Here is a 27029-nt window from a genome sequence, read left to right on the forward strand (position 1 = left end):
GATTGACATTACTCATAACTTCCAGCAACACTATATTCAGTGAAGGTAAAATAGCAAAAAAACAACAACATAATAATAGTTCATTTAAATGAAACTAAAATCGGAACCTGAAAGTTTGTATACTGTAATATATGCTGAATTTTGACATTGCCAACCTTTAAATTAAGTTGACAGTAAGTAATAAAGAGAATTGAGCTTTGAGTAGTTGAGTATTGTGCATTTTTCCTTACCACTTTTTTTTTATAGTTAATTAATGATTTTTATGGAACCGATATCGAAACTGGAACCGTTAGGTGCAACAGAAACCAGAAAATTTCTAACGATTCCCAACCCTATCCTGCCCTCACAGGTGTGTCCACATTTTTGACCAATCGGATGGTCTCTAAACGTCTCTCTTTGACTCTTTCTTTGATATGTTCATCCCATGATTTAATATAAGACAACACAGAAATGTCTTTTCATTTCATTGAGTGGTTAACTTTTGTTGATTTTTCGCTGTTATTGTTTATTAAGGTTTTTGAGACTATAATGTGCTGCATTCTATTAACTCAAACTCAACTGAATGCAGCGGAGGTCAAAAAGTCAGAGGAACTTAAGGTCAATAGTAACTTTTCTGAGTAATATATTGTGGTTTTCAGTAAAACCATTGCATAGGAACAGAAAACCTCAGAGGTCACAAAAGCAAGAGCACGTGACTAAATGCAAGATAGTCAGCATTTTTATATGATAATTTTTTTTTTTGCCTATTGCCATGTGTGGTTTTCTGACACAACTGTATTACAGTTTCACATTTCTCATGCCACTTGTATTAATCTTTCTCTCTTCTTATAAATAATAATATTTTTACACAATACTAATTATCACCCCTATATGGGAAATATCTTGCTATTTATGACCTAAAAGGGACGTAAAATAAATAAATAACATCATTTACTGATTCATAGAGACTGTAGTGGAAAATAAATAAGCAGTCAAATCAAAATAATCTGGATGAATTATATGAAGGTGTGTCTTATTTTTTTTTATGTGAAAAAAAAATCTATTGAGGAAAAGCTGTTTTTTATGTTTGCACAGAATAACCTAGAAGTGTGCAGTATACAACAAAGCACAGTATCCCACAATGCAGTCCACGTGGCTTGACCTTTAAGTTTTCGCCATGTAAGAAAAAAATTATATGTACGTAATTATTACATAAAAAGTCAGAATATAAGTCAGAATTATGACTTGAGAAATAATTATTTATTATCATCAATCAAACAGTACTGTATTTACATCCAACCTTATTTTACTTGTTATATTGTGCTCAGTATTCATATTTTCTTTAAGTAATGCCTGTATATGCACATTGGTGAAGAGTCATTTATGAACAATCTGCACTCTAAAAACGGCTGGGTTATTTTTTAACCCAAAATGCTGGGTTGAGTCTGTTGGGTCATTTTGTTGGGTTATTTAATTTCTTTTTAAACACTTTTGGGTAGTTTCAATTTACCAGGTGTTGGGTTAAACCTGCTGGGTTGCGTCGCTGGGTTGTTTCAGGCCAGCGCTGGGTTATTTAACGCGCCTTGAAGATGTTTAAATCGCTCCCCAACTGTCACTTTGGAAGAACAACGGGGCAAAGCCACGGCTTTCAACTGTTTTAAGGTAAGTTTATTTAATGTTTTCAATAATAATTATTTTAAATTGGCAGAATTATAACTTTTTTTTTGCAGCAACAATACTGTTAAACGTCTACAGGCCAACATTATTTACGTTAAATGATGAACTGTTTACCTCAAACGGCCAACCTACGTTACGCGACTCGCATAATCGTGTTAAGGTATCTGAGACGACAGATTAATAAAGTTTTATTAAGTTTCAGACAGTGACTGATGGCTGAAATATGCGAATACCTGTGGAAATAGAGGAAAAAGTAGTTTCTGACATTGAAAAGCGAATTTGATATTTAAGTGAGTCAAATGAGTTCAAAAAGTGAATACGACTTTCTGCTCTAATGTAAACGCCTGCAGTTGTCCATATCGACATTTAAATCATACAAATTACGTACAATATAGTCGGACCGCAGGTCTAAAAGAACCGACGACCCAGTTCAAGTAAACCGGTTCAGTAATTCTCGAACAAAGTGATTCCCGGAAAAGAATCGACGTCTCAGGGCATTTCAAAGTTCGCGCACGCACAGCGAGTGACGCTGGCCGCGTTAGTGAAGTGATTTGATGCTTTTGTGGTTTATAAAGTCTTTTTACATACAAATTATAATTCAAAATGTGTTTTTTTCCTGTCAGAAAAGCGCATGGATACATTTGTGAGAGAAAAACTCGTCGAGTGCAGTCTTGAGGCGTCTAACGGTAAGTTCGTGTTTATTATACATTTTACATAATTGTTTGTCTGTGATAATCAACTAACGTTAACCCTCACGTAACTTAAACGCAGATATATTTTTATTTCGTGCTATAGTTAAAGCTGCACCAGAATGTACCTAATTTATGAGCGTAAACATCATATATTAATTTTCCAGATCGTGTTTTTGACTTGTCCTTATCACTTTGGTACATCTATAAGTTTTTATATATGGACTGTTTTACCTACGTGACTTGTCATAGAAATGTCTGTGTGCGCGCATGCAGTGTGATCTCCCTTATCTGTGCCAGTGACTGTGTGTGTTTGATATAGCCAGCATATTAACATAAAACTGTGATTTATAATGAACATCCCATTGATTAGACTGTTTGAAAGCACACCTTTCAGCCAATCACTATATCATATTCTGCTTCTGTAGACCAACTCATAGGTGAATTTAACTCATAATCATGATGGGTCAATTTCATGATTAACTTCACACAGTTAATTGAACTGAATCACTGTTATTAAAACAATTTGTATTTTTTATTTTTTTTAAACTTTATTTTAAAGGTTGGAACAAACATGGAATTCCTTAACTGAGCAGAGTCCACAAAACCCCATCCAATTGTTGTGGCGATTTAAAAATGCCAGCAGATCTCTCAGGCATTGATCATAATCAATGTACAGGTAAGGATATTCTGCACTATTTTCAAAAGGAATTGCAAATTGTATATTTGATTGTATTTTTCCACATGTGGACATATACATTGTGAAATAGTCCAAACTCAATTGAAAAGCATTTGTATTTCAGATGCCTTACACAGAAAGCTGTCAATTTGTGTCAAGGGTGGGACTATACTATGGGGCGTGTTTGTATTGGGAGATATTTTGTAGTTTTTACCCCAAATCTCTCACTGTTTGCAATCTGATGCACGTCAGCTAACAACATTGCAGTTCTACTCTTATTTACCTAGCTGCAGCTTACCCTATATTTTATTCCTCCGGTGAAAAGCATTTGGTTAATGGTGAATATTGACCAATAGTACCATGTGGCTCTAACGGTTAGCAGGGGATAGTAGCTGCATTTGGGGTAAAAATGACAGAATTATTTATTGTGTGAGGTGCCAAGAATATAGGGAGATCCGGGTTGCACTGTCTGTTCTTTAACACGCATCTCTCGGAGCGGCAGCTGCCTTTAGTAGTGCCTTAACCTCCATTGTTCAAAGCATTTTGCACAGTTGTCTTTGAGTGACGTCACCTCCCAATACAAACACTCTCCATAGTATGGTCCCACCTCTGACAAAAATTGACAGTTTTCAATGTGAGTCATTGGAAATTCAGATGCTAAAGATTCCATTTGAGTTTTGGCAGGTAACATGTGCGACACAGTGAAAAAACAGACATGGTAATTCATAAAACCTCATGTACTTGTTCTTATGCAACATCTATGCTAACATTAGTCTGTTTCTCTCTTATTCCAAGGTCACCGTAGCCACCCGTATCTCCTCTACCTCGACCTCTACATCCCTGAAAGACAGCGGAGACCAGGACAACTAGAGCCCCAGATACAGATCCCCTGTAAAGACCTTGTCTCAGAGGAGCACCAGGACAAGACCACAGGAAACAGATGATTCTTCTGCACAATCTGACTTTGCTGCAGCCTGGAATTGAACTACTGGTTTCGTCTGGTCAGAGGAGAACTGACCCCCAACTGAGCCTGGTTTCTCCCAAGGATTTTTCTCCATTCTGTCACCGATGGAGTTTTGGTTCCTTGTTTTTTTTTAGTTGGGGACAATTAATATCAAGCGATATCATCCACTTGATTGCACAGAGGGACGATACATCACTGAATCAATGACGAATTGACTTTAACTGAAAACTGAGTGTTTACTTTTGTCCCTTTGCATTATTACACACTATTTTCCTATTTAATACTGTAAAGCTGCTATGATGCAGTATTTGATCAATATGACAGGCTTATTACTCATAATACATGGAAAATACAGCTACAAACTGACTTTGTTTTTTCATTTGAAATTTGGCAGTCACTGTGCATTCATGAAAACTGAAACCGTAATTTTTGTTCAGTGTTTTTGAAACAGTGTTTTTGTTCAAGATTTGCAATTATGTTTGGATTGTCACAATTTGTCACATGTGGAAAACGCAATTGAAAATATAATTAGCAATTTCTTTTGAAAATGGTCCTTCCATAGCTCTATAACGGAGTACACTGCTCTCAGGTGTAGATCTTTGCTTCAGAGCTTAAGTGTTTGACAATAGTTCACCCAAAAATGAAAATTGTCACTAATTATTCACCCTGGTCTGAAAGCTCTCGAATATCAACGAAAATATCTTAACTTGTGTTCTGAAGATGAACGAAGGGCTTACGGGTTTGTAACGACATGAAGTTGAGTGATAAATGACAGAATTTTCATTTTTGGGTGAACTATATGTTGAACTACCCTAAGCAGTGCACATCTACCTACGTAGGAGTCTTTATATACTTGATATAAATTTAAGGATTAATTAATTTAAAGAATGTTAATTGTCAATGTCATTTCACTGTGTATTTAAATAGCTAAAAATCTCAAAATGTAATAGTTAAACAGCTAGACACAGGTCATTCAGAAATAATTTTCTTATTTATTGCAACTGTATTTCTGTGATTTTTTATTTATTTATTTTGCATTTGCTGGAAACAAAAAAAGGGAAAATTCCATGTTGTTTGTCATTGGTACAAATTTTTTAATGTCAGATGGCATTAAAAATATTTTTTAACAGTCTAAATAACCTGTATTCTTCATTATTTATTAATCCATGATTGCTTTGTTAAGCAAAAGTGAAATTATGAGAATAACCCAGCAAGAATAACCCAGAATCATAAAAAAGCAAACCCACAAATGGTAAAAATGACTCTATCTTGGGTTTTCTCAATAACCCAGCATGCTGGGTTAAAATGTGTAAACCAGCATGCTGGGTTACTTTAACCCAGCATGTGTTCTGTCCAATATTTACCCAGTGCTGGGTTGCCAATTGGGTTATTTTTAACCCAGCCATTTTTAGAGTGTGTTCATTCTGAATCTGTTGCATGACAAATGAACTAAACACTCAGACTTGAAGACACAGGTCAAATGAGGAACAGCTGTAGCAAAATTATGTCCTTAATGCATCATTGTTCATGCAAATTTGTAAGCTTTAGTTTTTAGATATGAAAAAGTGCCCATACTGAAACAATCACCTTAATATTAATTTGCACGTAAGATCCTATAACTCATCATTAGCCTATAACTGGTCTTGCATTAGTAAATAACTCTACTAATTTATATATGTGTGACATGCACTACTGAAATGCCACTGTTTGGATCGTTTTTCACTTATGGTTTGATATGCATTGAGATTTTGGGGTTTTAATAACCAGGGTGTTGCACAGATTCCTCTGACAGCAACTGACTTTAATACTGGGACTGGACTGAAGAATGATGCAGGCTGCCATGCTAATGCACCTCCGGAAGTAAGAATCTAGAGGAATGGATAAGAAAATATAAGAAAAAGAGGTTATTCGACCATGCTGATCTATTTTTCACTGTAAAAGTATTTTTATACATTATTTTATTTTTAATTGTGTGTGTGTGTGTGTGTGTGTGTGTGTGCAAAATCCAGTTATAATACTAGGAAACTCACAGGGAGCGATAGTGAATCTGGCAGACACACAGGTGTCTTTTTTATAGCCACACGTCTCCTGAGTGGTCGCACAACTTCCTCCAGGGGAGCCGGGGACACAGTTATAACATTTCAGGGCAGATCCTACAACAGTTATTAGGCTGATTAAACAACATCTGATTATGAACAATTAATTTTATGACACTTCAAGTGATCAAACTCTTTAGATAAGGATTGTGATCTAAAACAGTTTGGTTTTAAACAAAACCCACCATTCGTCAAGATCAGGACAAGAACAAGAGTCAGCAGCAGAACCTTCATCCTTCTGCTGAATGAAATAGAAAAATAATCAGTTTAATATTCTGACTACAATATATCATGGCACAATTTATTTTAAAATTACAACAATATGTATTGTTAATACTGGAAGGTATGGTATATAGTTTACCTAAAAAATAAAAATAGTTTGCATCATATATGTTAGATCCAGAGGTCACATGAGCTTTCATATTTATTAACTGTTCAATTAAAATGAAAATACATTGTTTTATGAAAAAAAAAATATATATATTATGTATTATAATTATAAATAAAATATTTAGAGAATTTTAAGCATATTAGCACAGTTATAGATTTTATTCAAAATGTAATATTTGATAAAAAAATATATTATTATCATTATGAATATTTGTTTTTTGTACTATTGTGGCTTTTTATACTGTGATAATTTTGATGATACTCTATTCATAAAGTAGCACATAATATTTTATATTATAATATGAAATAATATATTGTAAATATTAAAATAAATATATATTTTTTTATTCATTTGGTTGTTTTTAAGAAAAACAGTTTAATTAAGCTTATTTTTAAGATATTATCAAATCAAATTTGGAGTTATGTGTTTCACTCACTGTCTGATAGGGTTGTCTTCTAACTAGAAGTTGGCCTAATTGGTGACATCATCCAGCACTAGGGTCGGGAACCGAGAACAAGAACCGGTTCTGTATTTTAAAAAGAACCGGAACCGTGAGCAATTTCTAAGTTTTGGTTCCGAAACGTTCCTGCGCGACACGTGACCAAGCGCTGTGAGTAGCCTTGAACAAATGTTTCGATGATTAGGCGTTTCCCATAAACGATGCCACAACCTGAATAACAGAACGATAAAAAATCTTCACTCAATAATAACTTGACAGAGTGTGATACACACTGCGTGTTCTTATGCCGTGGTGGTACTTATACGGGATAGTTCAACCCAAAAATGATTCTGCCGTTAATTCTGTTGTTAATTACTCGCCGTCACTGTCCTCCGCCATTTTTGAGAGTCCCATGACACAAACACGCATGTTGTTTTTGATGTAAAAAAAGTATCCTAGCTTCATAAAATTGTGATGAATGAGGGTCTTAAAGGTTTGGAAAGATATAAGGGTGAATAATGACAGAATTTTAATTCTTGGGTGAACCATCCCTTTAAGTAACATTTACACCCCTCAGTAAAGGCAAGGTTTGAAACTTAAAAATACATAGCCTGTATGAAAGAGGTGCCATAAAGCCTGAACACTGCAGTTTCACTTCCTTTACACTATTATTAGGGTTTAAGGGAAATATGATTGCTCTGCTGCAATAAACCAGTCATATCTGCTCTATGAATTGAGGAAGAATTTATATTGTAAGAAATATTCATAATGTTAAAGTAATTAAATACCAAATCTTACCATGCTTAAAAAACAACAGACACCATCACAGAATTTGTAATGGTTTTACTTGTTATAAAAGGAAATTGTACTGGTTATAATAGAAACTGTAATATACCCAGTGGGTCTCTACTGTTGACCATCACCTTCTATTGGTGACTTGTGAAAAAAAAAAAAATTGGAAATGGTTTTAAAAGTCGATTGTTTGTAATGTTTGAAATAATTGTAGTGGAAACCATTGTATTTTTTGTGATAGTTTCTATTTTTTTATTTTTTTCCAGCATTCAGCAGTGATCAATGTACAGTCAATTCTGTGTCCCTGATTAAAACTTTGAAATTAATTTAAACTTTGACATTTTTCTTTTTGACTCATAGCTCACATACAACAACAAATTGACTTAAACTGCCCATAAATTATAATGTGGTGGGTGGGGAGTGTGTGTGTGTGTGTATGGCGAGGGGGGTGGATTTGGGCGAGACTTGGCCAGTGTCGTTCCTACTTGCTGCGAGCTTGTTCGCGTGCAGTCTTGAAACTCATACATATATCTGAAGAACATTCTAAGAATATCGTGAAAAAACAAAAAAAGTAAGTCTAAACTTTTTATTTGTTTTTGTGTTACTCTCGCTGTTTGTTCTGTGAAGAAATGTGTCTGTAATGCGCTGAATTATTGGGAGGTTTTTCCAAGTTTTAATGTTCTGAAGATTATCGTCCATGATCATAAAAACTATAACGGTTTCTGTGAGATGCCACATAGAAAGTAAACACTTTTAGTGTCTCTGTATTTGGAGTAGAAACGAAAACCACGTTTACAAGCCACAGTTATTCTGTAATTATGTATTTGCTCGATATGCCTTAAGCATAGATGTTGCATAATAAAAGCTGATGCTTTTTTTCATTCGAATAATTTCTTATGCTTTGGCAAGAAGCACATTTAAAGCTGGATACTGACTGCATGATTCTGCTTATGAATTTAGTACAGCACTATGATTTGACAGGGTGGGGAACTCAATGAAAACCTCTAGTTAACATACATTCATACAGATCTCAGAATATCTCTTATCATTGTCTGCTGGCTTCTGCACAAAAGAATAAAACAGTTAATGTTTGAGAAGTTTAAAAGTGAGATTATTGGGGCCTGAAGAGGAAAATCTGATGAGAAGAATATTTAAAAGTCTCAATTTTCTGTCCATTTAATCTACTCTCTGTTGAGAAGGTAATGCAGAGGAATGTCTGGTTTATGTTTAGTTGAAAGGAATACGTCTCACAAATGGAATTTGGTGATTGTGAGAAAAGTCTTGAGAAAACAGAAGAAAACAAGTTGAGAAGATGGAGAACACAAGGCCATTTGGAGGAAACACGTGGTTCTCATTTTGGCTGTTTATTTAGTCACTGGGAACGAATCCACATGCAACGTCAGCATTTCTGTTCCTTTTCATTCAATATTTTCTGTACCAAAGTGCTAGTGATCACTGATCATTTTGGAATAATTACTGACATATATTTTAATGGCAATCTGGGGCACATCTGTCATGCTCTTTCATATAAAATGTGCATGTCAAACAAACATCAGTTTAAATGTTTTTATAAAGTAACAATTCTTTATTTCTTTGATTGTCCTTCATCATGAATCTTAGTTTTAAAATCACATTTGCGTTCTCTTTGTGTTTGCTTCACATCATCATCAATAAATGAATTGCTAAATATTTATTGTCTGCGTGCGGATTCCAAATCTTTACACTATTTTCCATCTAATTATTTTGTATGATGTTTTGCAGGATGCCAGGACAAAGACTATCAATCCGAGATAACGCCGCTCTTGGACGTTTTCATGGTGTTTCTGCCAGCAATGGCCAGGCCATCTCAGAGAAACACAGCGGGTCCATCGCGAGGAAAGAGAGCGGATGCTGGCACTGGTTTCAGAGAGCTTGTCCATGTTGTGTCCGGAGACAGAGCAGCTCGAATGATGTGAGCGGTGACGTGGATGGTGTGGCTCCCGGGGACGTAGAGAAAGAAAGACCGACTCCACCGACTCTCAACGGAGATACAGAGCTGGACGGTGAGGAGCTCGGTCTGAGGATGAGATTTGAGACTTCTTTTCATACACTTCAGCTGAAGTTTCTCAAACTCAATCTTTTTCTTCTTCTCTCTCTCTTTCTCTTCAGAGTTGACTCTAGCAGTGCGCTCTGTCGATCTGCTGAGTGAGAAATCAGATCAGAACAAGACGGAGCATCACACGGATCAATACAACAGTGACCAGCTCATCATCCGCAGAGGACAGACCTTTCAAATAGAGCTCGACCTCTCACGACCTTTCAACCCAAACACAGATAAACTTCACCTGGAAATGAAGACGGGTGAGCACGAAGTTAAATCTCAGGAACTATATGGTCAGATTTCAGGAATGTATACTTTCAGTGCAGTAAAATCCTCAAGAAAACTGGTTTAAATCTAGACTTTTTCAGTTTTTTATAACAAATAAATATGTCTAAGAATCATTATACATATTTAAACTGTATGTATGTATGTATTTATTTATTTATTAACTTCTTTGGCTTTCTCTCTTTTTGAGTGAAATCTTAAGTCTGTATATTTGATATCAATTGAATTTATTTACTTTATATTTAGTTTTAGTTTCTTTAGTATTTTAAATAAAATTCTGAAAATGTCTTAACCCATATGTGTGATGTCTTCATGCAGGGTCTCTCCCGCAGGTGTCGAAGAAGACACACATCATCATACCGCTGGTGGACGAGCTCCAGGATGAACGCTGGGAGGCAAAGATGGTGGAGCAGAAGGACAACAGGGTGAGGCTTTCTGTCAACTCCCCCGTCACTGCTGTTATCGGGAAGTACAAGCTGACCATCACAACACAAAACCTGAAGACGGGCGAAACTACCACGCATGACCACGACAAAGACATCTACATGCTCTTCAATCCCTGGTGTGAAGGTAAGAATAATAAAGTTCAAGCTTACTTTAAAGGATATATTACTAAAAAATTTACATTTACTGAAAATGTACCCATCCTGATGCAATCCAAGATGTAGATGAGTTTGTTTCTTCATCAGATTTGGAGAAATTTAGCACTGCATCAGTTGCTCACCAATGGTTCCTCTGCAGTGAATGGGTGCCGTCAGAATGAGTCTAAAAAGCTGATAAAACATCACAATAATCCACACCACTCAACAATGAATGACTTGAATGAAAAGTTGCATGTTTGTAAGAAACTAATCGATCAAGATGTTTTATCTTCAAACTAATGCTAAAATATCAGCTGTTTGAACTCTCATTCTGATGATTCAATGAAAAACTGAAATCTACAGATGCTAATTGATAAAATGCAGTAAAATAAACACTTAAATGTTTATTTCAGATGTCCTCTTTCCACTTGTTTGAAAGCTGAAAGTTATGGAAACCACATCGTCTAACCTTAAGAATATATTTTATGCTGTTTATTGACAAAGTTTGCGGTTTCATCAGCACAGAGATTGCAATGTTAATTAATCATGTTATGCCACATGCATTGATGTATGAAATCAAGTTTGCGTAGATAGACGATGACTCTAAACTTTTACAAGAAGCCAATGCACACCTCTATTGAAGCACGTCTCTGATATATTCAGCCTGTAATATTGCACAGGCAACAATTAATGCAAAATAACATGAAGCTGCAAGTTTGCATTTGCAACCGATTGACTTACGTCAGTCTTCAGGAGAAATGAAGGTTTTCTTGTAATCCATGTCTTCCAGCAGCTGCTTGTCTGCAAGTACTGGCTGTAACTCACAAATAATCTTGTCCTTACAAGAGTTTTTACATCATCTCTGTCAAGCAGCTTTGAAAAAGTGTTTACAGTTCACATTGTTCCTGTGGCTCAGTCGTAGAGCATTGCGTCAGCAGTGCAAGTTTGTGGGTTTGATTCCCAGGAAACACATGTTCAGTAAAAACTCTTAGCCTGAATGCACTGTAAATTACTTTGGATGAAAGAGCTGGCTCATTACAGTCATTCTTTCTGTATGGTTTTGATTCTCTTAAAAGAACTGTCTCACACTAAACTGTGATCACTATCTGTTTCATGATGTAGACTCATTATGGTGTTGCATCTGATAAGAATCATGAACTAGATAAAACAATGCAATAATCAGTCAAACAATAGAAATGCTCATCAAAATAAATAAATATATATTATTATATGTTATATAAAATAAATAAATAATCAAAATAAATAAGAACTTATTTAATGCATATAATAATGAAATAACTTTTTTTTTTTTTTACATGCTTCTGCATTGATTCAAAGTGTTTGAGTCCTTATTAGTCTAATAGTTTAAAGCTAGTTTTCTAGGGTGGTTTAGGATTTGCCTTCCTTCCTGCACTGAATGCCAGAGATGTTTTGTAAGGAATGAGAGGTCTGCCAAAACACCTTTCACTCCAAGCACTGTAAACCTTTTCTCTCTCTGCTTTTTTCCCTGATGTTTCTTTTACAGTTCCACCTCATCTGGGTTTTCACATGTCAAATATATCCTCCCTCTCCCGCTCTCTTTCTCTCCCTTCTTGGCCCCTTGTTCACTCCAGGCTCTTTCCTTTCATTCTTTTCTTTTTTTCAGCTTGTTTTGTTTTATAACACTAATTTTTATGCTCTGTGCTTTTGTTGAAAGCTGCTGGCTCGTTCCTGCTCTGCAAAACACTGTGAACTCTGCAAGAATGTGTTTTCATTTAAACAATCTTTCAATAACAGGGTGTAGCTGGCTTCAACTAGACATAACTTGATTATTTACTCAATAAAATGTAGAGAATGCTTAAGCAGATTCAAATAAAGAGGTAAAGTTAAGCATTTCTCAGTGGATTTAAATTTGTTAATTGGAATATTTTTTTTTTAAATCATACATTGTTATTTTGGTATTTTCATACCGAACTTTAGCAAATGTATTCCTTATATTTACTGCTGTTTATTTAGATTTCCCGTTTATAATGATGGATAGTAATGACATTAGGAACTAGCTTTTATTAATTAAGGTGATTTTACAAAAGATTAACTGGGGAAAAATAAATAATAATAAATTAAGAAAATGTTTTCCCAAGAAAGCAAAAAATAAAGACTCATATTATTTTCAGATTTCATTTTAATTTTAGTTTTAGTAATTGTTTTTGTTTAGTAATTTTTCAAATATTTCATTTATTACTTTATTTATTTTTATTTAATTATTTGTCTTTTTTTAAATACTTGCAATTTTAGTGTATTAAACTTGAAACATTTATTTTAATTTTTACATTTGTTTACATTAAGTTGACATTTTTCCATCTAATATTTATATTCATTTTATTTCAGCTTTATTTCAATAAAGTAAATTATTTTTAATAGCTTTAATTTTAAATAGCAATACAAACCCTGTTTCAGAAACTGGAAAATTGGACATTTGCTGATTTTATTGTGATATTGTGTTAAAGGAAAACTAATATGATTACATCTTTAAAAAAAAAAATAATAATCATTTCCAGTATATAAAATCCCCTACATAAACTAAAGTATGTATGAGCCTGCTGTGTTTTTCTGTCTCATGTTTCAATCTTTCTGACCTCTTTCCATTACACTTTCTCTTGCATGACTCACTTCTCCATTCATTTTGTAATCTTTTCAGTCGTCTGGCATCTTCTCTAGTCATTTCCGTTACATTATGCCTCCACTTTTTTTCCCTTTTCCCGTTTGATCGCACCTCCCCTCTTGTTCTGACAATAACCCCCAGAACACAGAGTTTTGATGAAAACAGAGCACAGTAAATTCCAGACGCCCTGCTGTGGCTCACATTGATGACATCACTGTAATTTAAAATGACCCCAACCACCGTATTAAATCCTGTCTGCTCATGGTCCCTCATGACTCTCTCTCTCTCTTCAGATGACACGGTGTACATGGAGGGGGAGAAAGAGCTGAAGGAGTACGTCTTAAATGACACTGGAAGAATCTACTATGGCACTGAGAAGCAGATTGGAGCTCGTACGTGGAACTTCGGCCAGGTGCGAAGATAAATAATGCACTAAGAATAAAGCAGAATAAAACACTTTCTGGGAAAAATATGCTAGTTACAGATCCTTGTGAGAACCTTATACAAAAAAGAACACAGATATAAAACATAATGTTTGACAAAAACTACCAGTGATCAGCGAACTGATAATTTAACAGCAATATTTATTTTACCTGCAATGGAAACTGTATTTTGCATTATTTATTTTAAAAGCATTTTAAAAATATTTTGTTATGAAAGAAAATTTAATGATTGTTATTTTTCTGTATACTTATATCAGTCAGTGTTATTTTCATATTGTTTTATCAATTAAAACACACACACACACACACATAAATAGTGTTTTCATTGTTACATTTAGTAATTTTGTTCAGTTGAATGGAATAATAATGTTATTTTTTATATATATATTAGTAATTCTAGTTGTTCAAATGAACCATTTGTATTTCAGTTAGTTGGCGATGCAACATTTCTAATTCTTAATTTCTGATTTTAGTTTTTCATGAAATATTTACTTTTATTTCAGCTTCATTTCAAATCAAAAACAATATTTAATAGTTTTAACATTAATTCTATTTAGTTTTTTTAAGCACCACATGCTGATTTTGACTGCTTCCATTGTTCTCATTTGTAAGTCGCTTAGAATAAAAGTATCTGCTAAATGACTAAATGTAAATGTATATCACAAAAAGGTGAAGCATTTTTTTACTTATTCTCACAAGAACTGCTCACTTAGACAGGAAAAGTCATCTCACCAAACCACAGTTCATTTTGTTTATATGTGACGTTTACGGTAAATCTGGCATCAGTTATGCCATAATTGTAGACTGCCCTGGAAAACAACATGTGTTTACTGTGCTTACAAAATAGCAAAAATGTTATATATATAGATCAGTGGTGGCAACTTTGCAACCAGAATTTTGGGCCATGCTTAGACTTGTGATTTTACCTGGTTGTCTCTCTCTCTCTCTCTCTCTCTCTCTCTCTCTCTCATATCAAGTTTGATGAAGGGATTCTGGAGGCCTGTCTGTTTGTGCTGGATAACAGCGAGGTTCCTCCCTCAGGAAGAGGAGACCCTGTCAGTGTGGTCCGAGTCATTTCTGCCATGGTGAGTGCCACACATCCAGCAACACAGCTGGAACAGATCTGTGAAGAGAGCCTGATTATAGTTAGTGAATGTATCTGTCCCTTCTAGATCAATTCTCCGGATGACCTTGGTGTTCTGGAGGGAAACTGGTCGGGGGTTTATGCTGGCGGGACGTCTCCCACGGCCTGGAGTGGAAGTGTTGAAATCCTCCGGCAGTACCACAGAGAAAGAGGAACGCCCGTCAAATACGGCCAGTGCTGGGTGTTTTCTGGGGTCACCACCACAGGTGTGTGTGTGTGTGTGTGTGTGTGTGTGTGAACAGATAACCGTCTCCGTTTGGCTTTGTGTACGGCAGGAAAGATTAGGGTTACTGATTCAGGATTCCAGCTGTAGACATAGAGACTCTAGAAAATCAAGTTCTTTTCTGGCATTGATGGTTCCATGGAGAACCTTTAACATCCATGAAATCTTTCCGGTCTTTATAGAGGAAACAGTTTCTTTAGATTTTCAGACGTTCTTCTACCTACCACAAATGGTTCTTGTTTGAGATTTTTAGAACTTTTATTTTTAAGAGTTTAATATTAAAGCATTAACTGGTAAAAAAAAAAAATCACAGATAATTGCTAGATGTGTCTTTTCAAAATGCTGCTTTCTGAAGATGCATCAGCCAACACAATATCATCAAGCCCAAAAACACAAAAGAGAGCGACTGTGATTGGACAGCAGAAGTGTAGGCCACGCCCTTACCTTTTTCTTTTTTGCTGTTTATAGAGTCACAGTAAATAAGACTTTCTGTAACCAAACAAAAGTTCAGTGAATATTCAGTGGGAAGAAATAATAAAGTTTAGATGAAATGAAATGTATTAATCTTAAAGTCAAAGTGAGCAGTATCATTGTAGAATAAAAGCATTAATTTCTTCCAAAAGTTTGAACCGTAATGTTTATTATTATTATTATTATAGTGAATATTTACAAGAATGTCTAAACTCATGCTCTCTTTCTCTATCTGTCCCAGTATTGAGATGTTTAGGTATTCCTACCCGTTCTGTAACTAATTTCCAGTCTGCACATGACACGGATGTGTCCTTGACAACAGATGTGTATTTAGATGAGAATATGGAACCAATCAATCATCTCAACTCGGACTCTGTGTGGTGAGGATTTGTGCATTTTCATGAAAAAGTTTCATGCTGTTGTAGTGGTGTATCATTCCTGTGATTTCCTCTCTTTTGCAGGAACTTCCATGTGTGGAACGACTGCTGGATGGCCCGTCCGGATCTGCCTCCTGGTTTGGGCGGCTGGCAGGCCGTGGACTCCACACCTCAGGAGACCAGTTATGGGACGTTCCGCTGTGGCCCAGCGTCACTGGCCGCTATTCGCTCCGGACAGGTCTACCTTAAATTTGACACCCCTTTCGTCTTTGCTGAGGTGAGTCCAGACACGTCAAATTATCTTCATATAAACAGCCATAGAAGATGCATTCACATCCTTTCTGTCTAGAAACGTGCATGTTACATAAATCAAATTTTGAAGTGCACATTCATTGAAAATTATATTTTTCTGGAATATAATCCGTTTTTTTTTTAACAATATGAAACGTACTGAAACTTATATTCCAAAGCGACTGATATTCAAATCTATTATTAATATAAGAAATGTGTATTTATTTCGATATAATTCCTGTTCTGTTCTGTTCTGAATATAGTTTCATTTCAGGGACTTTTTATGTAGTAAGAATTAAAATACATATTTATAGTGTTTATAATATTTGTAAAGATTTAGTTTTAGTTTTATTTACAGCTGTTTTACATTATTTCTGAAATATGACATGCAATTTTGACACGCTGTGACTTATTTTCATGTGCAACTTCTTGTTTTTCCAGAAAATACTATAATTTTATATTCATGCGGTTGTGCATAATTCATCATCTTTTTTTTTTTCATTAGAATATAATAACTTGCACTTGCTAATTTCTTCAAAACTTTCCTTTTTGAATGACTTGGATTACACCATATTTGAGTAATTATTATGTATTTCTTATATGATAAATATTCTATCTGAGTATTATTTATATACTACTATTATAATATTTATAAAAATTTAGATTCATTTTCATTTTCATGTTCTATTTTTAGTTTCAGTAATTAATGTTTTATTTGAGTATTTTTTCTACTGCAGCTTAAACTTGCTTCGTTTCAGTTAGCTGTCAAGACAACATTAAGATTGCTTAATTTTTCATCTAATACTGTATTTATATTTTATTAAATTTCAGCTGTATTTGATAACCCAAAGTGATTTTTAATATCAACACTGGACATCATCTGTTCTTATGTTTTTTTTTATTATTCATAATGGATAGAATCGCCCTGCTCTCATGTTTCTCTTGAAATGTGCTGTTTTACTGGAGTACTTCACAGTGCAGAAGTTAAGAGACTTGTGGATGCTGTTAAATGTGAATGTGCTTCAGAACAGGCCGGTCCTGACGTGCTGCCTGAAGCCTGTATATATCTTGACAGACTCGTCTCTTTAAGGAGTTTCTGCTGTAACCTGTGCTTTTTCTGCTGCAGGTGAACAGTGATAAGATCTACTGGCAGAGGAACCTGGATGGCACCTTCAAGCAGATCCACAGTGAGAAGAAAGCAGTCGGCCACTGCATCAGCACTAAAGCTGTGGGCTCGGACGAACGTGTCGACATCACACACCTTTACAAATATCCTGAAGGTGAGAAACACACATCAGACATCAATCTCAGTGTCTCGTTTTGCCTGTACCAACCTGAAACACAGGAAGCATAGACCATAGTTGTCAAAGAAGAAGCCCTGATTAAATATTGCGTAATACAACAGGCCCAATGTAGATATAATGATGAAATCACATGCTATTAAAATCATGAGAACACTCGTATGGGAACTAGTGTAGTTTCCCAGAGAAAACTTTAGTAGATCCAAATGCCAGGAGAAAAATAAATAGATTATAATATGAGTGAATCTCACAAAAAAACTGTGAAGAAATGTCATATTACTACTAAAGACATTGATTTGATATAACGATTTATTAGTAATTTTATATATATATATATATATATAAAAACAAAGCCTCCAACTTTGGATTAAAACTGTAAACACACACACACACACACACCTTATTTATTAATTTACAGTATATACACAACTGTTAATGTTTTACATTATTTGTTACACCTTAATATACATGATATCGATAAATACATTTAAATACATTATACATTAATGAATATTTATGTTGCACATATGTACATATAAATACATTATAATATAAATACATTTCTTTTTGTTCTGTAAATGAATTACTGTAAAATATGTATTGTTATTTTAATTATTAAAATATTTTATTTATATTAAGTTAAATGATTTTCTTATATGTTCATACTTTTTTATATAAATTATTTTAATTTATTTGTAATAACAATCTTTATTTTAATAGACATTATTATACATAAAGAAAATTTGTTATTAGCAAAGCAGGGAGCAATATAACCTTTCTTTGTGAGATTCATCCATACAATCAGGAGTTAAACTCATGTTCTTAGTCGATGCTGTTTTACCAGAGCAACACCGAGCAGAAGTGATTTCTAATGCCAGGACAGAGGAAGCCAAGAGCACACAATATCTGTTTAAACCGGCCATGAATGGCTTAACATTCCTCTGCCGTAATCACTCAGCCTTTTCACCAAAATACCTGTCATTATCTCTGAATGGGTAGTTTAAAATTCACCAAGTTTCACCAACAGGAAAAAAGATCAGCATCGTCTCAGTTACTCAGCTACACAAAATATAAACAAATAAGAAAATAGACTTAAAGTGACAGATCACCCAAATCTAAAAATTCTCTCAATGTTTGCTCACCCTCAAACCTTTGCGAGTTTCTTTATTCTGCTCAACACAAAAGAAAACATTTGTGAAATATGTAGGATACATACAGTATAATTATCTTATTTAATGTGTCACATCAGGTTCAGAAGAGGAGCGTATCGCAGTGGAAACCGCCTGTCGCTACGGCTCTAAACCCAACGTCTACTCCAGTCCCATTGCTGAGGATGTGCAGGTGGAGGTGAAGATGGAGGGAGAAGGTCCACGCATGGGAGGAGACGCTCAGCTGAAGATCGTGGTGAAGAACAGCAGCTCTCAGCCGCGCAGAACCACCCTCCACAGCCAGGTGGCAGTCATGTACTACACCGGCGTGCTGAAGGACACCGTGAGGAAGGACACGCTTAATGTGGAGCTGAACCCACAGGAAGGTGAGCTTGGGTTTGTTCGGACTGGCATACAAGCACACTACTCGCACCACTGCACCAGTGTGCACACTGTACTAGCACGCTACTCGCACCACTGTACCAGTGTGCACACTGTACTAGCACGCTACTCACACTACTGTACCAGTGTGCACACTGTACTAGCACGCTACTCGCACTAATGTACCAGTGTGCACACTGTACTAGCACGCTACTCGCACTACTGTACCAGTGTGCACACTGTACTAGCACGCTACTCGCACCACTGTACCAGTGTGCACACTGTACTAGCACGCTACTCGCACCACTGCACCAGTGTGCACACTGTACTAGCACGCTACTCGCACCACTGCACCAGTGTGCACACTGTACTAGCACGCTACTCGCACCACTGTACCAGTGTGCACACTGTACTAGCACGCTACTCGCACCAGTGTACCAGTGTGCACACTGTACTAGCACGCTACTCGCACCACTGCACCAGTGTGCACACTGTACTAGCACGCTACTCGCACCACTGTACCAGTGTGCACACTGTACTAGCACGCTACTCTCACCACTGTACCAGTGTGCACACTGTACTAGCACGCTACTCGCACTACTGTACCAGTGTGCACACTGTACTAGCACGCTACTCGCACCACTGTACCAGTGTGCACACTGTACTAGCACGCTACTCGCACCACTGTACCAGTGTGCACACTGTACTAGCACGCTACTCTCACTACTGTACCAGTGTGCACACTGTACTAGCACGCTACTCGCACCACTGTACCAGTGTGCACACTGTACTAGCACGCTACTCTCACTACTGTACCAGTGTGCACACTGTACTAGCACGCTACTCTCACTACTGTACCAGTGTGCACACTGTACTAGCACGCTACTCGCACCACTGTACCAGTGTGCACACTGTACTAGCACACTACTCACACCACTGTTCCAGTGTGCACACTGTACTAGCACACTACTCGCACCAGTGTGCACACTGTAATAGCACACTACTCACACTACTGTGCCAGTGTGCACACTGTACTAGCATGCTACTCTCACTACTGTACCAGTGTGCACACTGTACTAACACACTACTCGCACCAGTGTGCACACTGTAATAGCACACTACTCACACTACTGTGCCAGTGTGCACACTGTAATAGCACACTACTCTCACTACTGTACCAGTGTGCACACTGTACTAGCACGCTACTCACACCACTGTACCAGTGTGCACACTGTAATAGCACGCTATTCACACTACTGTACCAGTGTGCACACTGTACTAGCACGCTACTCGCATCACTGTACCTCTATAGTTTTTTATATTTAATTTAGAAAAAACTACTTTTCTAGTTTAATTTTAGGTAGCAATATAAAACAAATGTATATCTTTATAAATTAATAATATATTTATGTTACAGTACATAGACATCTTATGTGTAAAGCTCATAAACATTGCTGATGATCTCTTTGTGTCTATTTCACGTCCTCCAGAGAAGACTCTTGACTGGGTGCTGCCATACACACAGTATCAGGATCAGCTGGTGGACCAGGCCGCGCTCATGCTGACTCTGTCAGGACGGGTCACTGAGACCCAGCAGGTTTTGGCCAATCAGACCAGCTTTAGACTCCGAACACCTGATCTCCACATCGAGGTGAGACTTCCTGAACTTCCGCTTTTTACCACTGTGCAGTTCATTCGAACACAATTCTGGTTTCTCAAAACAGAGATGGTTTGTAAATCTCCTTAATTTCTTGTTGTAGCCTATCGGAGAGGCATATGTGGGCAAGGAGATGTCCGTGAAGATCACATTCACAAATCCTCTTCCTTGTACTCTGCGTGATGTGGTCATCCGAGTGGAAGGACTCGGGCTGAGAGACCTCCATCCCATCAAAGTCGGGTAAGAGTTATCCTGAACGGAATGTGTGCAGGATTCCTCTCGGAGTTCCCTAATGGGAATTTCATGATCAAAACACAACATAAAATCTAGATCCCAAAGAACAAAGTTCCCAACAGGATTATTATGATTGAAATTCAGACAGGATCCACTGGTAATCAGAATGAAGCTGAAATAAAATACAATTTAAAAATTAAATTACCTAATATTCAAAAACTTAAATTGAAATAAATCTTAAATGACAAAAGTTGCTTTGGTGTCAAACTGAAATAAACAGCTAAAAGCTAATTCCAAATATGAATAAACACTATAATAGTGTACTACAATAATTATAAAACCTATACTTCAAATCATAGTAAATGTGAATGACCTGCACTCAGTTCAGATCTCTGCTCATGAATCTTTGAAGTAGTTTTTTTTATTGTATTGTGAATGGTTGCATTAATCTCTCTCTCTTTCTTGTCTTCTCTTTCTCTGTTTTCTCAGGGATGTGGGCAAACATGCCAATGTGACGGTGACGGAGCACTTCGTCCCCTTGATAGCAGGCAAGAGGAAGCTGGTGGCGTCTCTGGACTGCAGACAGCTGTCGCAGGTGCACGGTGTGACCGACATCGACGTTCACGAGAGCCAGTGAACTCACTCACACTATTAGCATCATCTAACTGCACATATAAAGTGTTTACATTGAGCCATGTGGTTATTTCTTCAAGAAATAACCCTTCTTTTTCACATACAATAGTTCCAACTGTATGTCCCTGATCTGAAATTTGTTTTGAATTCATTTTAGACATAATTTATTTAAAAAACTGTATTGCTTTGATTTATTGTGTCTATTAAATGTTACTTTAGTTTAGTTGATCAAATGGATCTTTTCAATGCTGAAAAAGTAAGCTGATATATAAACCTGTATTAAAATTTTATGTGATGACTGATAACCTAAAAATATATATATTTTATTGTGGATAAACATATGTAGCTCATGCATTTAGTTTCTGTGCAGCTGTAGTGCCTTATATTGCATACTGTTCACAATGATGACTATTATTGACTCATTTAATGTTCCTTTGAGTAAATGATTAATATTAATAATGATTTCATATCGAGCTGCATTGGTCTGATGCATAATGCTGTTGTATCCTCACATCATTTTGCTATTACAAAAACTGGGAACCTTCAACTATGAAAATATATGAAGACCGTAACACTTTATTGCTTATTAGGTGTTTATGGAGATAAAGGTAGTTTGTTTGTATTGTTTATATAATGTATTTATGGTTTGGAACAAATGTCATCTGTGATTGGATTAATTTGTTGAAGAGGTTTACTGAACAATCTGCTCACACCAATCAGCTCTGCCTCAATTAAGAGTGTTGCTGCATTTCAGATTGTTTTCCACTAATTCATTCACTCATGGATAACACAGTGAGGAGTATATATAAATAATATGTTCATAAATTCTTTCCCTTTTCTGCATTGCACACCTGCTCTAACTTGTTTCTTGATGTGGTTTAAATAAATAAATAATAATGTTAAAGTCAATGGTAATGCATAGCAGCATACTATTTATACTATTTTATCATTATGGAATCTATGGGCTGTGTATTTTCGGTATTTACCTGTCCTGAATCTCCTAATATATTATATCAAGATGTGCAGTGTACAAAAAATAAAATAAAACACACACACACACACACATAATGCAGATTATATGTGGTGTCTCACTCTGAAATGCATTTGATACTTTCCATTTCTAGTATGAACAAGTCAGAAACATGGTCAGGTATTTATATTTATATATATAAAATATCTCAAAAGAGAGGAATGCGAACATCTCTCAAAAACAAAGTCGAGTTCTGCATGGATTACTATTTTATTGGTCCCAAACAGAAATGATTTAGCATTTCAACACTAGGGTCTGATAAGACAAGGTCACGATCACGTTTATTCTAATCAACATTATACAGTAATGCACCATTCTTGATTTATTTTTAATTTAAGCTTTTATTCTAACAAGTGACTTAATGAGCAATAGTACGGCTTCAGAGGTTGACTCTTTTACTCACAAGTCCGTTTTTACTTGCTCATTTGTGTTTATGATCACGCTCTTGCAAACGCGTTTATTTCTAACTCAAACTTTCATGGAAAAAGTTAAAGTCACGTGACCGTGGTGCATAAGCTTCGGGATTCACAAAAGTTGTGTTCATTTTTAAAGATTGTCATGATAAGCAACATTAAAAGGGATAGTTAAAATACTATATCATAATAATATATAATGAAATAAAACTATGTTTATGCGTTTATAAATATATACATAAAAAATAAATGGGCCAATGCAGAAGTATAGTATATAAGTCTATGCAGACACATCTTATTAAAAGTACAGCAGTGTATTAAGATATGCTCATTATAAAAACAGATAATGCTTTATAATGCTAAATGGATAATTAATCATCTCATCTTTTAATCAATATGACTGTCCAAACATTGTCAGTGCTTTCATTACACAGGTTAAACATTTTTATTCTCAAAAAATGTTAGCCTGGATGCACTGTAAGTCGCTTTGGATAGAAGCGTCTGCTTAATGCATAAATTAATTTAAATTTAATTACTTATATAGTACAGAGAGAGAGAGAGAGAGAGAGAGAGAGAGAGTGAGATGTTATTTCCGGGTCCAATACAGCTGGTTTCCATTGACATATTGTCCCTCCGAGTCTTTGAAGCATTTGATTACTAGTTTTATTCTTTTGTTGTTTTTGTTGTTGTTTCAGTCATTTAACTTAAATGTGTATTTCTATTTTTTTTTTCCTGGCCTTTTTAGTTTATTTATCTATAGATTAATAAAAAATAAAGAAAGAAAACGAGTTATAAAGTGTACAATAAAGCACAATCAAACCCTTATATTATAATCACATTGCACTTGAATGAAGTTAAAGGTGTAATCTGCTGATTGTCCTGCAGGTGACTGCATGAATCTGTCTTCTTACGATGCACTTAGGGCTTTACGATTACTCCAGATCACTCTACAATGATTTCCAAGTGCTACTTAAGTTACTATGCTTTTGGGAAACAGACCGTAATATTAAGATCAGTCGTACGATCTTTTTGGAAACTCAGCCCAGAACTGATTTTTGCACATTAAACACAATACACAGACTATAAAAACTGACAAATTGTTTGCCACTCACTTAAATATGCAACATAATGACATTTTGCAACAGCCACTCTGTTTTTGCATAATATATACAGTTTCACCTGTTGTACTTTCATCTCCTTTTTAAAAATAGTTGTCAGTGTACAGGAAGTGTACAGTTTGTACAGTGAACGGTTGAGGCATTTGAGTAGATCTGAGGTTAGAGGGAATCTGTAGGCTTACCTTTATCTACTGTTAATTAAATGTTTGTGATAACAGACAGTTTAGAATTATTATTATTATTTTTTTTATTTTTTTTTAAGTCAACAACAAAAAAGAGAAATAAAAAATGTAAATGGATCACCAACATCAACTCATTTTGTAACTCATTTTGATATTTATTGCTATTACAAAACCTGTAAATAAGATAGTGACGCCTCTTTAATCATTTAATATTAGCAGTATTATGTTCTGATTGGACAAACACGACTGTTGCTCTGCTGAATACAAGTTTGATACGTCACACTGTTTTCAACCTTTAAAAAATATCATATTGCCCAATGTACCATGGAAATGATGTTACTTTTGTTAGTTTACTTGGCATTGTGAAATAAGGTGGATAAGGCTTAGTGGCATTTTAAAGTACAACAAATATGCTTTCCGTCTAAAACAAGTCAATTTTGTGTAGTCTAAAAGTGATCACTCCCACAAAATCATGTCTGCTGACCTGAAACAGAACAATAACAGGGTGGTCTTCCTAGACCGGGGTGTTGCACAGATCCGTCTGACAGCACTTGACTTTAATAGTGGGACTGGACTGAAGAATCATGCAGTCTGCCATGCTAATGCACCTCCGGAAGGAAGAATCTAGAGGAATGGGAAAGTGCATGAGTGTCATTGTTCATGTGTTTGTGTGAAAGTCCTTCTAAAGCTCCTGTATTTTTGTGCATCTATTGCACACATGATGGAAACTCACAGGGAGCGATAGTGAATCTGGCAGACACACAGGTGTCTTTTTTATAGCCACACGTCTCCTGAGTGGTCGCACAACTTCCTCCAGGGGAGCCGGGGACACAGTTATAACATTTCAGGGCAGATCCTACAACAGTTATTAGGCTGATTAAACAACATCTGATTATGAACAATTAATTTTGTGACACTTCAAGTGATCAAACTCTTTAGATAAGGATTGTGTTCTAAAACAGTTTGGTTTTAAACGAAACCCACCATTCGTCAAAATCAGGACGAGAACAAGAGTCAGCAGCAGAACCTTCATCATTCTGCTGAATGAAATAGAAAAATAATCAGTTAAATAATCTGACTACAATATATCATATATCACAATATATTTTAAAATTACAACAATATGTATTGTTAATACTAAAAGGTATGGTATATAGTTTGCCTAAAAAATAAAAATAGTTTGCATCATATGTGTAAGACCCAGAGGTCACATGAACTTTCATATTTATTAATTGTTCAATTAAAATGAAAAAAACATTGTTTAATAAAATAAAATATTTAGAACATTTTACGCATATTAGAACAGTTGTAGATTTTATTTTAAAAAAGTATTATTCAATATTTTGTTGTTATTATTATAATTATGAATATTTGTTTTTATATTATTGTGGCTTTTTATTCTGTGATAATTTTGATGATACTCTATTCAAGTAGCACATCATATTTTATAGTATAATATGAAATAACATATTGTATAAATTATATTGTATATATTTTTTATTAATTTGGCTGATTTGAAAGGATGATTCTCAAAATTGCATTTTGTTTTTTTTTTATTTATGCATCATAATACTGACAATGTAAGAAGAAATATGGTTCAGTTTTCATTGTAGTATATCACAATTCAAATTGCACCATTATTTTGATTTTGAGTTTTTTTTTTTAGAGTTATTTTCTCAGAGTTATTGTTAAATTATCTTCCAATGCCTTACTATTCTAGACAAACCAGAGAACAATAGTAGTTTAGATCCAATAGTGTTTTATGATTTCAGAGGGAAAATACTGTTATTTCAATGTCAGAAAATATTACCACATTTTTTCAATAATTCCATTAAAGCTTAATCTAAAACCGAAGTTAACTTAATGTTAACGTACCTTGACTTGGAGCAGAGCCAGAGCTGAGAAGAAGTTGGTTCATATGCACCTGTGTCTGTCTCTTATATACGATTACATTTCTGCACCAATGTTAAAATCAAACCTACTGCATGCCCTTGGGGACAATTGATAAAATGTTAATGTTTTGTAGGATGATGTGTTGTGCAAGAGCAGATGTTAATTCATACACGGTCTAAAGCACTCAGTCTCAGAAATTTGCACATTGCACATGCATACAGCAAAAATACACAAAATTGTTTGGTTAGTTGTTTAAACGCAACATAATGACTTTACACAATACTTGTATAGCATGCTACACTACTGTTAGAAATGTTTGTTTATATTGTAAAATGTCTATGGTTTTACCAACTCTATTTGTCATGATTCATCTGACTTTTACAACTAGTTTTCAGTATACAGTAATGACAGATTAGAGATGAGAGCGACGCCAGGTGGTTTGGTCTGGGAGCTGCACTCAGTACTGCACAGGTTTTGCAATGTCTAGGAAACATTTCTCAATAGGTCATGTTTTTAAAACTCTTCACACAGTTATCATAACAGCAGTCTGTATCTGGGTTAAGCTGTAGATAATTTTACATTGCTTTGGCAAAATGCATTCAGTTTTAAATGAAGGGTCATCCCGTGTCAACTCAGTTTTCCCTCAGTTTGCATGTCTTTTGTTATTGTGGTTCTTGACCAACTTTCCTTTTGCTATTCTTATTTTACAACCCCAGGGTTCATTTTCAGAGATATTGGGATATCAATGTGGCTTTAAGAGTAAAGGGTTAAACTGTTCACATTTTTATTGGTCAAAA

General features: G+C 35.4%; 2 protein-coding genes and 1 long non-coding RNA gene across 8 annotated transcripts; 2 read left to right on the forward strand and 1 right to left on the reverse strand.

Moving 5' to 3' along the window:
- Positions 1 to 1376: 1376 nt before the first annotated feature.
- Positions 1377 to 5399, forward strand: LOC127951126 (uncharacterized). Its single transcript, XR_008152601.1, has 3 exons — positions 1377 to 1641; positions 2908 to 3024; positions 3820 to 5399. It is a non-coding gene; the product is annotated as an uncharacterized LOC127951126 (long non-coding RNA).
- Positions 5400 to 5692: 293 nt separating this feature from the next.
- Positions 5693 to 26351, reverse strand: LOC127951124 (CD59 glycoprotein). Of its 6 annotated transcripts, none has more exons than XM_052548790.1 (4): positions 26215 to 26351; positions 25324 to 25379; positions 6019 to 6141; positions 5693 to 5856 (listed from the first exon to the last, which is right to left on the reverse strand). In XM_052548790.1, exons 2-4 carry the CDS (start codon positions 25373 to 25375, stop codon positions 5708 to 5710), a joined length of 324 nt encoding a protein of 107 aa, XP_052404750.1. In that variant the 5' UTR covers positions 25376 to 25379; positions 26215 to 26351; the 3' UTR covers positions 5693 to 5707. The 6 variants fall into 6 exon arrangements, with proteins under 6 accessions (XP_052404750.1, XP_052404751.1, XP_052404753.1 ...); XM_052548791.1 differs by having other exon boundaries at positions 25324 to 25376; positions 26215 to 26330; XM_052548793.1 differs by lacking the exon at positions 25324 to 25379 and adding an exon at positions 6270 to 6322 and having other exon boundaries at positions 26215 to 26328.
- LOC127951123 (protein-glutamine gamma-glutamyltransferase K) lies at positions 8170 to 23274 on the forward strand. The gene is made up of 14 exons (XM_052548789.1): positions 8170 to 8277; positions 9468 to 9748; positions 9855 to 10046; positions 10390 to 10641; positions 13587 to 13705; positions 14714 to 14821; positions 14909 to 15086; positions 15816 to 15954; positions 16036 to 16228; positions 17369 to 17522; positions 18793 to 19077; positions 20563 to 20723; positions 20833 to 20969; positions 21453 to 23274. The coding sequence occupies exons 2-14, from the start codon at positions 9469 to 9471 to the stop codon at positions 21598 to 21600; spliced, it is 2346 nt and encodes a 781-aa protein (XP_052404749.1). The 5' UTR covers positions 8170 to 8277; position 9468; the 3' UTR covers positions 21601 to 23274.
- Positions 26352 to 27029: the final 678 nt, after the last annotated feature.

Source organism: Carassius gibelio, chromosome B2, assembly GCF_023724105.1.
Source record: "Carassius gibelio isolate Cgi1373 ecotype wild population from Czech Republic chromosome B2, carGib1.2-hapl.c, whole genome shotgun sequence".
Lineage (NCBI taxonomy): Eukaryota > Metazoa > Chordata > Actinopteri > Cypriniformes > Cyprinidae > Carassius > Carassius gibelio.